The sequence below is a fragment of the Aplysia californica genome, unplaced genomic scaffold, assembly GCF_000002075.1.
Source record: "Aplysia californica isolate F4 #8 unplaced genomic scaffold, AplCal3.0 scaffold00104, whole genome shotgun sequence".
In the NCBI taxonomy this organism is placed as follows: Eukaryota; Metazoa; Mollusca; class Gastropoda; order Aplysiida; family Aplysiidae; genus Aplysia; species Aplysia californica.
Window position 1 is genome coordinate 127,497 of NW_004797374.1, and position 12,500 is coordinate 139,996.

At 39.3% G+C, this 12,500-nt stretch overlaps 2 protein-coding genes across 2 annotated transcripts in view; both read left to right on the plus strand.

Annotated features, from left to right (window-relative positions):
- The window catches only part of LOC101863335, a 5,632-nt gene extending 3,999 nt beyond the window's left edge, over positions 1-1,633 (plus strand). Inside the window, exon 2 of the mRNA XM_005095473.2 lies at positions 1,045-1,633. Within this exon, the coding sequence (XP_005095530.2) occupies positions 1,045-1,538 (494 nt within the window). The 3' untranslated portion in view covers positions 1,539-1,633. The remainder of the gene's footprint in view (positions 1-1,044) is intronic.
- An 8,064-nt stretch (positions 1,634-9,697) lies between these two features.
- The window catches only part of LOC101863574 (ATP-dependent translocase ABCB1), a gene marked incomplete in the record, with an annotated part of 82,729 nt that continues 79,926 nt past the window's right edge, over positions 9,698-12,500 (plus strand). The window contains 2 exon segments of the mRNA XM_013080880.2: positions 9,698-9,986; positions 12,117-12,258. Coding sequence (XP_012936334.2) covers positions 12,136-12,258 — 123 coding nt within the window.

Here is a 12,500-nt window from a genome sequence, read left to right on the forward strand (position 1 = left end):
GTGTGTGAGAGAGAGAGAGAGAGAGAGAGAGAGAGAGAGAGAGAGAGAAAGAGAGAGGGAGGTGAAGATATAAGGAGGGAATTTTAAGAGGCACTGTACATAAGTGTTGACAGAGGGGTTATCACAAACAAAAACAATATTCCTTTATATCAAAGAAGATGTTGAGATTCTGGAATCCTCAAGAAAAATTATTATAACATTGCACATTAATTACAAATGTCTTAGACTTAGCTAAGCTGCTACTAATTTTTTAATTTTTTTTAGCTCTTTGGGATCGAGAAGTAAAACTAGATTCTTAGAGTTCAGAGTTTCTCCTGATGTACTAACATGGAAAGACTATTTGAATATAGAGGGGTCCTTGATCCCATTGCACGATAAAATGGCGATATGAAGTTATCCCTTTTTTAAAGTCATGCCATTCAAGCTTGTCATACATATAAGCATTGGCTTAACTTGTTGAAAGTCTGTAGTCTAGGCATATAGAAATTTCGATTTTTAAAAAAAGAAGAAATAGGTACAACATTTTGCAATAGTGTTATGCACACATTTTATTTCGTTGGTTTTCTTTGAGCTTTTTTTTTTTCTTTTTTAGCATAACTTTAGTAATATTTTTCGCATTTTTCATTGTCATTAGTAATGATGTACAATCACATGCACCTTTTCGTAAGCATGCCATATGGCAAATGACGCGAATTTTCCTGAGTGGGATCAAATTTTATTGACTAAACAGAGAGTCTGTGGCACACTTTATGTTTGTATTCGAATATCTGTAAGGGTCTGTGTGTGTACATCCTGTATGTACATGTGTGTGTTTGTGTGTTTTGTGTGTGTGTATGTGTGTGTGTCTGTGTGTGTGTCTGTGTGTGTGTGTGTATTTGTGTGTGTGTATAGGGGTTGTGTGCGTGTGTGTTTCCTACTAGTTTGCATTAATATTTAGTGATGCAGAAGCTAGTGAAAGCACACAACCAGTGTATGCTAATAAGGGGTCTATAAAGTCAATTTATCAGATCGCATCTAATCCACAATATATCACCTTTCTCACAGACACACCTGGTCCAGCGCAGGATGAAGACTGGACTAATTTTTCGTCTCCGTCATCGGAACACCAACAACCCCTTTCGCAATCCATCCGGTCGTCTGCCCCAACCACAAGCCTCAATGACGTAGAACTAATGCTGGAAACAGACGCTTCCGCACAGCAAATTCTCACCTATCACAGGCGTGGTAACAGCATGCATCAACCAATCACAGAGCGCTCTGGAATTTCAAAACACGTCAGGTGCTTCTCACTTCCTTCTGGAAAAGAAATATTGGACAGGAAATGGCACGAACCACGAACTGTAGCCTTCCAGCTGTCAGATGATTCTGGGATAGACTACCATTTGTCTTTTGAAAGAGATGACATTTTTGACACCACTGCTCTGTCACATTACAGGAATGACGTCATAACACCCACACAAACCACTGGTTCTTTGGACACTGCCAATAAATACGTAATGGCGTATGGTCACAACTTTGAAGGACGTAACCTCTATTGATCATGAGTTGTAATACAGTGCTCCTTTCTCGTTTTCAGTGGCATTCACCCTTTAGTGTTCTTCTCAAAATTTATTTTCATCCTGACTAAATTCTATAATTTATCGCTCACCACCCCCTCCCCTCCCCCTCCCCCTCCCCCCGTCCCCCATACACCTTCTAACCTTACCAAAGAAAACCCCTGTATTTTTATCCGGGGTGAGCCATTCACCTTCCTGATAGTGTTTGTTGAAATTTATTGACACCCTAGCAACGGACGACTTGGGGTCAAAGTTAATTTTTCAATTCAGCCAACCCCTCAACCCCCAGCCCACCCCTCCAACCCCGAGGTGGAAGGATGACACCACTTTACGCTTGTCGGCACAGTGTCATATTATTATTGTGTTCACTGTATTTTTGCATGTTAGGCATATACCGCCGAAATCATTTATACATTTCGGCTCCAACGATCACCACCAACCCATTAACAGCTTGGTGCACGGAGGAAATGAAGGATCTTAAAAACTTAAGTTTGTAACACAGCTTCCTACCCGGGGAAGGAGAGAATCAAGCCTGCAGCCTCACTCTTTGCCACTAGGTTAGGATACAACTTGGAAAACCACCCACGGACCAACGAGAAACTCCCAAGCTCTAATTGGTTTTAAAAACAAACTCCCGTTTGCCGATCCATTTCAAAGCCAGTTGCTTTTTTATGGATAGCACAATCACTCTGATTGTAGACCCAGATGCAAGACTTGATATCGCATATAGATTAATAGTAGAGCGGAAAACGTTTCTTTTATAATTCTATTTGTGTCATATCGTGTCAAATGAAGTTAGATTTGCTAAACACTGTCGCAAGGTATGCTCTCTCATGAAATACAGCTCACAGACATCTGCTGTTTGTTTTTGTCACCTCCAAAGGTCACAACAACCTGTTTGTCGCATTGGCCTTTACCAGCTTTTGTTTCGATTAAGTCAGTTTATACAATTCAAATTTGTATCCTTTTCAGAAGAAAATTGAAAAAGTTGTTACGCTTACCCCATTCAGTGGTTGCCTTTACTTTCACCTTTGTCACATTGTTTGTGTTCAGTATAACACCAGTTGAAAGTCTATCCCCATCCCCATTATCCACCCGCATCTTGTGACTTCCACTTCTCAGTCATCTTTCTAATCATTCAATTTGCCTGTACTGTTTGATCGTGTCCACAGTCTCTCATTTTCTCTCCTGAACTACTTTCCATCTGTTACTTTTCTTTAACTACCCGTCTTCTCTCCGTGACGGCATGTTGTAAGACATTTTCTTCCACACTTTAATTGTCACCTATTCCATCATGATCATCATCATGATCATCATCATGATCATCATCACCATCATCATCATCAGCATCATCTTTATAATCATCATCATCATCATCATCATCATCATCATCATCATCATCATCATCATCCTCATCATCATCATCATCATCATCATCCCGTAGTCTGTCGCCTCATAGCAACCCTAATAGTCCTCGATTATTCGTCGCCTTAAGAATCTTGATGTTATTGTTTTTTTAACAATAGAATTTATTTTGTTGATCTTCTTTTGTTTTATCTCCCCATCCGCCTGTATACCTTGTGCTTCACCTCGATTCTTGTATCGTCATCTTTCATCCGTCTCAACAAGCACACTCTCCCTTAATCTTTGGTTCTCCCACATCTTCCTTCATATTTCTCATTTTCTTTTATGCTTTACTCTGTCTCTCTGTCTCTTTTTCTCCTTGTCTCTCATCTGTCTCTGTCTCTATATTCCCCCCCCCCTCTCTCTCTCTCTCTCACGCTCTCTGTCTCTCTCTTTTTTTCTCTCTCTCTCACTTTCTTTCTCTTTCTCTCTCGCACACACGCAGACACACACACTCACATTCTCCCTCTTTCTTTCTTTCTTTCTTTCTTTCTTTCTTTCTTTCTTTCTTTCTTTCTTTCTTTCTTTCTTTCCTTCTTCTTCTTCTTCTTCTTCTTCTTCTTCTTCTTCTTCTTCTTCTTCTTCTTCTTCTTCTCTCTCTCTCTCTCTCTCTCTCTCTCACTCTCTCTCTCTCTCGTTCTCTCTCTTTCACCAACTGAAAGAGTAATTAGCATCATTCGCTTATGGATTGAATGTTGCACTTATCATCACCTAATCTCACCTTCATATTTTTTTCCTTCTACTTCTATTAATTTTGTTCAAATAAAGCTTAACAATACAATACACACATTGTTTTCTTTGTGTCCCTGTGATGATACAGGCTGCGAGAGTGTGTGTTAAGGGTAGTGGTACTTGTTAGCATTGTATTGCACGGATTACATCATATTTAACCCTTCTATCCATCGTTTTCGTTTTCTGTACTACTTCTTGTTTAAGCTCTATAAAATTTGGAACCTCATTTTCTTAGTTTTCACGAATCCTTTTCCTTTGTCATGCATCTTCATTTACTTTAGAGCCTTTATTTCGGAAAAATAACACACATCTCAATATGGTATCTGTGTTGATTTTGCGTGCTGTCGTGCCTATTCCCAGACAAATAGAGCTATTAAATACACAAAAAAAACGGCAAAAAGAAGCTCATAATTCTTATGAGTAGAGTCCACTCAGGTACCATCAGTATTTTTTTTTCTTTAAAAAAAAACCAATATAATTTTCAACGCTCAGTTACAGTGACTTTGAAAGTTTCGAACTTTAAAACCGACATTAAAGCCGAGCAGATAGGAAATTTTGATGATGTAAGACATTGCTGAGACAGAGGGTGCGCGCGAGTGTGTGTGTTTGACTATGAGTGTGTGTGTGTGTGTGTGTGTGTGTGTGTGTGTGTGTGTGTGTGTGTGTGTGTGTGTGTATGCGTATCTATGTGTGTGCGTATGTTTGAATGTGTGTGTGTGTGTGTGTGTGTGTGTGTGTGTGTGTGTGTGTGTGTGTGTGTGTGTGTGTGTGTGTGTGTGTGTGTGAATGTGTCATGATGTGTATGAAACGTGTTTCTTTCTGTCTCTCTGTCGATGTCTGTCTGTCTGTCTGTTGTCTGACTGTCTGTCTGTCTCTCTACTCTCGAAAACTTGTGCGATATTCTGTAGGTTTAACGCCCATTGTAAGACCAATAAGGTCATTTAAGAGGCAAGTCCTCCCAGTTTGACGTCCATTTCCGATCTGAGGGAGCCAAACGGGAAAATTTGTACAAACTGCTTTTCCCAAAGGCATGACGTCGGACGGAACTGAGGGTCGAACCCACGAGCCGGAAACCTCACGATTATGGGTCCGGTACCCAAGACTTCCGAGGCCCATATTTCACAACAATAAAAGAAATTGAAAAAATGACACTAAAATCATTATTGCAATTTGCATAACTAAATAGTTTAGATGAATTTGTGATGTGCACACGCCCTATGAGTATTTGAAATATGAGAATATGTTGACTTTTAAAACTTGAGCTTCCGTTTCTATTAAAATTCTAGATCTATACACGGTCAAACAAAACGAAAAACTACCACAGGTATCATGCTTATTACCAACACGGTTAGTGAAATTACGACATTGTAAAGTCCGTCTCCGGAGTACACTCTGCTGCTCTAAAGAATAAACCACACAACAGATGAGACGTCGATAAATTTGAGGTAGAACAATGATATTAGTACTCGTAGATGCATTATGGAAATCACAACATTCATCTCCCGAAAGTGAACTTTGAAGGCTCAAAACTGGGTTCTATCTAATAAAGCCCATTTATGCTTCAGGAGGACATTATTATACAAAATTTCGATTGAAATCTTTCTTCTGAGTGTTCTCGGAAGTTTTAACTTGGCTTGTTTAGTGCAATTTGCCACGTTTACCTGTCGTATGCATTATCATGACCCCCTTCATCATGAGAGAAATTGTCAGTTTCAAAATGTGTTCGATGAAGTGGCCATACATGCTCCACCTCTAAAGTGTATGCTAGATTAGCCTTATGATGTACCACAAGAACATATCTTAGTAAGAAAGCTCTTCTTAAGATAGTTATTAAAAAGTAAGCTGTAAGCTCCAGCATTCACTGTGCATGAAACTACTTAACCAGTTCACTAATTATTAAGAAAAAAAGATTCAAATTTGAATCCTCTTCGTACAGTTTTGGAGCACAAGATCCCCCCTCTCTTTCAGCGCCAATAAGATAATATGTAGTCATTAATTAATTAATTGATCGCTCGTCTATCAATGTCTGGCGATGACCAATACATCCGCAAAGGAGATTTCTCCAGAAAAATAGAAGAATTAGAGGAATTAAAGGTTAAGAAGACGTGTGGCTTTTGCTGTGGCCAATGAGACATATTATGGTAGAGAAAAGTTTGCCACATTATGAACATTTAAAATCTCCACTTCCACTTGTGTATGTTGGCAGCTTGCGGGCTTCTCTCTTGGTTTGAGCATTTCTTATTCGAGAGGCCTCTTATTAAATGATTTGCTGCTAACAGCAGCCGTGCCTTTGAGATTCTGAAATTATGCATTCTTACGACATGGCCAGCCTATCGAGGCTGAATCCTTTTGAGTTTAGATGCGTATCGTTAGGGACAGGCTGTAAGAGAACGTCTGTTTTCTCTTTTTGTTCACCTTTCCAATGCCAAATAAATAGTGTTGCCAGTGGTTTGAAAGTGAGCGTTACTAGCACTACTGAAGCTTCTGGAAAAACGATGCAAAATCACCGAATCAACAAAGTACTTGACGCTCGGGGACATACAGCTTGGACTGGACAGAGTCCAGTTTCAGAGCGTTTGGTGGACAGAGTCCAGTTTCAGAGCGTTTGGTGAACTCTGGCCTAAGCCAAAAGAAATCACAAACCTGTGGAACGGAATGACCCACTTCGGAATGACCCACTTACTGAGGGATTCGATCATCACAATCTACTATAGTTTCAACATTCCTATAGGGTTGACTTGGACTATTCATTGTAATGAACTCGAAACTCGAGGCTTACAGGACAGTGGTTGTTTTGGGTATTTTTTAAAAGTAAAAACCCCAAACCGCTGCAGTCACCCCAGACAACAACAAACAGACAATCATAAACAAGCAAACAAACTGAAATACGCCCCCCTCCCCAGGCCAATACCAAAATCAAATCCACACAACAGTACAGGCTAAAAGAGAGGAACGAAATACACAAGAGCCGAAGGCAGAAAAGTAAAGCGCTAATAGAGAGTAAAATTGGAGACAACAGGAAAAAAAAGATTGAAACTGGTTTTAAAAATGATTTCAGGATGTAAAGATGGTATGAAAGAAACAAGAACGAAGGAAAGAGACGGAAAGCAAAAGAAGAAATGAAGGGTTGAGATGCAAAACCAGCTGCACCTAATTTATACATTCTGAAAGAATCAAATTTTCCTGCTGTTTCCATAAACGCGAACTGACTGCACAACGTCTATGTGTATAACAACGTGTAATAGAGGGCTAGACTACCCGCAGAACAAGCTTGATTTTTGAAAATTATACTGTTTGGAGACTTAAGTAAAACCATTATGCTGGAAGTTGGTAGTTTTTTCCCAAACAAGTGACATCCTTCACTGTTGCCTCCCATGTTCTATCTTTTACTCTCTTTACAGCCAGAGTACCCAGTATTTTACACTCATTGTACAAGCATGACACGTGGGTTATATTATCTCAGTCAGGGGTTTGAAAGTGCTTATCAAATACTTATTTTAAGTTTGTGAGAGCTTTTCTCCTTAATTTTTCCTAATTTGACACATCTAGGCGTCTCGTTTAGGCTGTTGAAGGTATTAAAACCGTTGTTTTTAGTCAGGACTTTGGCTCGTATTGACAGACGTCGATGCCTTTTTGATGAAGCGACAAGGGCGGGGATTTTAATTGGCTGCCACCGTGATTCTAGAATGTACCAAAGATCTAATTTAGGAAACGAATTTTTTTTTTAAACCCTGAAAATCGCCGGCCTCGCCATCTGAGAAACAACACGGACACGACAAAAAGTAACTACAGGTGTGAAAGAAGTAGATGAGGGCGGCATAGTTATTATTATGCTCTCATCGCAGTGTCATGCGCAAAAAAATGAGGCAACTCAATTAACACACATCATTATAATACCGACCATCAAGTACAACCCTATCATACATCTATTATATTATTTGAACAATTGGAAACACACGTGTCACTTTTCCCATAAAACTACGACAGCTACAGAGTTGAAAGTTGGCATGTACCTGCAATAAGATAGATATGTCCTTATGCTTTATTTATTCATTTCTTGAATTTAGAAATATATATTTGACAAAAAGTTCCCGTCCTTCTTTGGCCTTTGTGACTATTCCTCTGAGAAAAGAAACAAATCTGCGCAGCTGTCCTTTACAACGGAAGTGCAGGAAGTGTTATTTCGCGAGATGGACTTTTTAAAAAGGAGTATAGATCTATACCTTCTAATTTTTCGCATCTCTTAAGATTTAGTGCTCGATTTCAGTAGAGTGTAAATTTTAATATAGTAGGCCAAAGATTTCAGTTGATGTCAATTCACCGATCATTCCTTTCATCGAGAGGATGCCCAGCTAGTGTAACATAATATATAACACTCTTAACCACCGATCGATACAATATATTTAGCTGTAAGGAGGATATCCGTTTTTAAAGGTGGTTTAGGTTACACAATAAGCATAATGAGTTCTAGTTAGAACCCGCCCATGCACATGACACTTGAAGAGTGTATGTCAGGTTGGAAATCCTTTCATTTCGTGGACGGATTTGTGTGTGAACTATGCTATTCCTGTTCTTTTAGGATATTTTAAAAAAAAACTCTGTTAAATGTACTTTTGAAGATATACGACGGGTGTTCAATAAGTCTTTGGTCTGTGTATGAAGGAATCATGGCAGAGTAATGTAATTTTGCCAGCCTTTAGACAATTTCTTAGTAACACACCATGCAAATATTCGAGAAAATCCGACAATAATAAGATACTTGATCTTGTCGGCGAGTTTAATGAAACCATGTTAAAAAAGTTAGTTTTTTCTTTGCTGAAGCTTTGCCATGGAGCCTGTTGAATATCGCTCAGTTATCAGGTTTTACACTTGCAAGGAAAATCCCCTTCGGGTGTTTTTCAGGAAACGGTCCAAGTTTATGGTGACAAATGTACTCGTTATAAATACTACAACATACTGGGTAAGAAAATTCAAATCTGGATTTATGTCGGTGATGGAAGATGATCGTGAAGGGTGCATATCCTTTGTGGTAACTGAAGAGAATGTATCCATTGTGAAGAGACTGGTATTACAAGACTGACGTATAACTTTTACACGGCTCTCAAGTGAAACGGGAATCAGTGTAGGGTCAATGGAAACGATTCTCCCTGACCATTTTAACATGAATAAGGTGTCTGCAAGTAAGCAAAAGAAGCAGGGGATTGAGTCCTGCAAAACTCTCCTTCGAATTGAGTCCAATGACATAAATTTCTTTAAAAACATGGTGACTATGGATGAAACATGGATTTGATCCTTTTGATCAACAACAAAAAATGTCATCCATGCAATGGAAAACCCCTTCTTCTCCCTCACCAAAGAAGGCAAAGGTAACACAGTCAAGTGGAAAGGTCATGCTGTCGTGTTTCTGAGATTATGAAGGTATCATCATGACTGACTACCTGGAAAATGAAAAAAAAAACAGTCACAGGGGACTACTGCTCGGGTTTGCTAATAAAACTGCGGTCTGAATTGGTGAGAAAAGACGTAGAAAACTCCGTAATGGGGTCCTCCTACTGCATGACAACGCCCCCTACGCACAGGGCACAACAAACAGTCCAGACAGCAGAACAGTATGGCTTTAAAATCCTGCCACACCCAGCTTATTCACCAGACCTAGCCCCCTTCAGACTTTTTTCTGTTTCCTAATCTTAAAAAATAACTGAAAGGACGTCGTTTCCATGACAACGAGGACGCCATTGAAGCTGTGGAAGGTTAGGGGCCCATTCTGGGTCATATTTTTCCCAAGGACTTTTGAAGGTTAAAGAGAGGTGGCAGAAATGTGTTACTCTGCATGGTGACAATGTAGAGAAATGAACGTATGTGTGCCAAGTTACAAATATATATCTTTATTCCTTCATATTTAGACCAAAGACTTCTTGAACCCCCCCCCCCCCCCCCCCTCGTATTATATGTAATGTACAATTATTGTAATTGGTAGAATAGATTTATCTTTCTGCTTTTGGGAAGTTTAAAACCGGTTATTATCTAAAATAAGAATGTCGTATTCGCTGATTTTTTAAAGAAGTACTTTTCATCCTTCATGTTTTATGCATAATATACTTCGAAAGAGTTAAATGGGGTTCGATTTTCCCTTCCTCCAGCGGTGTCGTAGCCGTTTTCCTTAGACTTGGTGGGAAATTCTAAGAGGTCGACAGTTTTGGTTTTCTTTTCTGGTATAACAGACTTCAACGTTATTTCCGGCCTCTGAGTGAGATTTGTATGGACACAAGTATCTTAGCAGTGTGGAAAAAACAGGTATGCTAGTGGAATTCTAGTTTAAAAAAATATACATTTTGTTTAATATATTTAGTTACTCATGTTACTGCCATTGTCAGATATTTTAAAATGATAATTAAAAACAAACATATTAATATCAGCTCTACATAACGATCCGGATTCCAATATTCCGCAGAGCAGGGGTGTCAGATTCATTTTCTCAGTGGACAAAACTCAAATGACGGTTAAGGTTGCAAGCTGAACTTGACATATTATACTCATTGAGCGGTTGAAACGTAGCCTTTTGAAAACCATGATATATTTTGAAAGAGACAAAAGCTATATAAATGAATTAAAATCAAGTTATTCCATTATTCCGAGTTTAGGTCAATTTGTCAGATCTTGGTGTTTGGTATCTTTTCTTGGCAACAAGTTTGTTTATGTTTGAAGAAAAGTTTGTGTAATGGAGATTCTCTGGATGGACAGTCTAAGATTCTCTTGCAGACTGGATGCGGCCTGTGGGGTTTGAGTTTGGCACCTGTGCTTTAGAGGTTCAATCAGTCGGTAATAGCTCGTTCGTCGACGATGACCTATACATCCGCAAAGGAAAATATTTCTCCAGCGAGATAGGAGAATTAATTAGAAGAAAAACAGGTAAAGATGACTTGTGGCTTCTGCTGTGGCCGATGAGATCATCCAGTGCCAGATCTGCGGCAGACATCGGCAATCATGGTTTTCCATTCATTCTTTTGCTTGGATGCTCTTAAAAAGGTTACGTTTCCCTGATCTTTCCCCGTTATCCATTTGATTAGGTTCCCTAAGTAAGTTGCTCTGGGTCTACCCCTGCTTCACTTGCCTTCAATTTTGCCAGTTGAAGCTAGTTGTTCAAGACCTTTATGTCTTTTCAGTGGTCCCAAAAACTGCATTTGTCGTCTCCTGATTCTTTTAAACAGTGAGCGTCCCCCGTGGGCTTCATCAAGTACTACTTCATTTGATTTATTTTCCTTCCACGATATTCTCAGCAGTCTCCTAAGAAACCACATTTCTGATGTTTCTATTTTGTTTTAACTGTCTTTAGTGAATATCCAGCATTTACAGCCATATAGAAGGGTTGGCCATACATAGCATTTCAGAACTTTAATTTTGGTAATCATTGAGATGTTTCTATTTTTCAGGATGGGTTCATTTTATTGAAACTAGCCTTTGCCATTGCAATTCTCTGTATTATTTCTGTGGAACATTTGGCATCAGATGATGTTATATATCCTATATATTTAAACTGTTGGACTTGCCGATGAGCTACTGGTAGAAACAGGTTTGCCACATTTTGAACATTGAAAAGCCCCACTTCTACTTGTGAATGTAAGCGGCTTCTATCTTGGTTTCATCATTTCTTATTCGTGAAGCCTAATATGATTTGCTGCGCACTGTGACAGCTGCTCTCCAGCTCGATCTGTCACGACCTGGGCTCTCCCTTTCCTAGGTATTATGTTGAATTCCTTCAGAGGCATTTTCAGGGTGTCCTAGGGGCGATTTTAGGAGCGTTTTTTTCTCCCAGAGTTTTAATTGTACTTGAGATATATATTCACGATTGGGTCAATATGTGTAACACTACAGACGCGACCTAATTTGTTCAGTCTATCCCATTGTGACGTAGATATGGGGATATACTTGCAACTTGCTTCTCTAAAAAGGCTAACTTTGCAGGGTATTCACAGTTGGCGAATACTTACAGCAGCCCTTTTCGGGAAATGAGGACGTGGAAGACTGGTAACAAAAAAGGGCTATTTAAACATTTTAGATGGGCATCTCATACTAACTTGTTTTTTTTCCACAATTTGTTTTTCTCAATATAATGTTAATAGAAGCTGTTACCAAGCTTTTTTTAATAAAGGCATTTCAGTACTGAAATAATATTTAATGCAGGTATTTTTAGTTCTCCACCGATACAATTTAGAACATTAAGGAGGCGGGCTTCAGCCCTGCATGTCCAGGCCAAACCCGACTGAACAGTAAGCAACTTCCCAGCAGAAAGATGAAGCTACTAGACTTGATTAAATTTTTCCTTTCATGACAATCGCTTTGAGAGGGATAGGAAGTAGAGTGTGAGTGAAAGCAGAAGGGGAAGCAGTCTTCTTCATTACTCCGGATTTTTCTTTCTCTCTGCAGCAAACTACTTAAAAGAGCCATGAAAATAAAAGGCACCGAACGGCAAAAGCTCAAAACGCCGGCAGATGAAGAAGATGAGGAAATTGAAGAGCCTACCGATTGGGAGGAAAAGAGTCCACCTCCAGTGGGAATTTTTCAGTTGGTACGAAATCTATCTATCTATCTATCTATCTATCTATCTATCTATCTATCTATCTATCTATCACACAACCACATGCATTTCAATATGTATAGCAATGCTTATGACTGTGTGTAGAGTGTGTTTGAGCGTGTATGTGTGTGTGTGTTTAGGGGGGGGGTATTTGTGTGCGTATTTATGCTTGTGCGTTGGTGTGTTTGTATGTATGTTGTGTGCAAGCGCATGTGCATGTAGGTGAGGGAAAG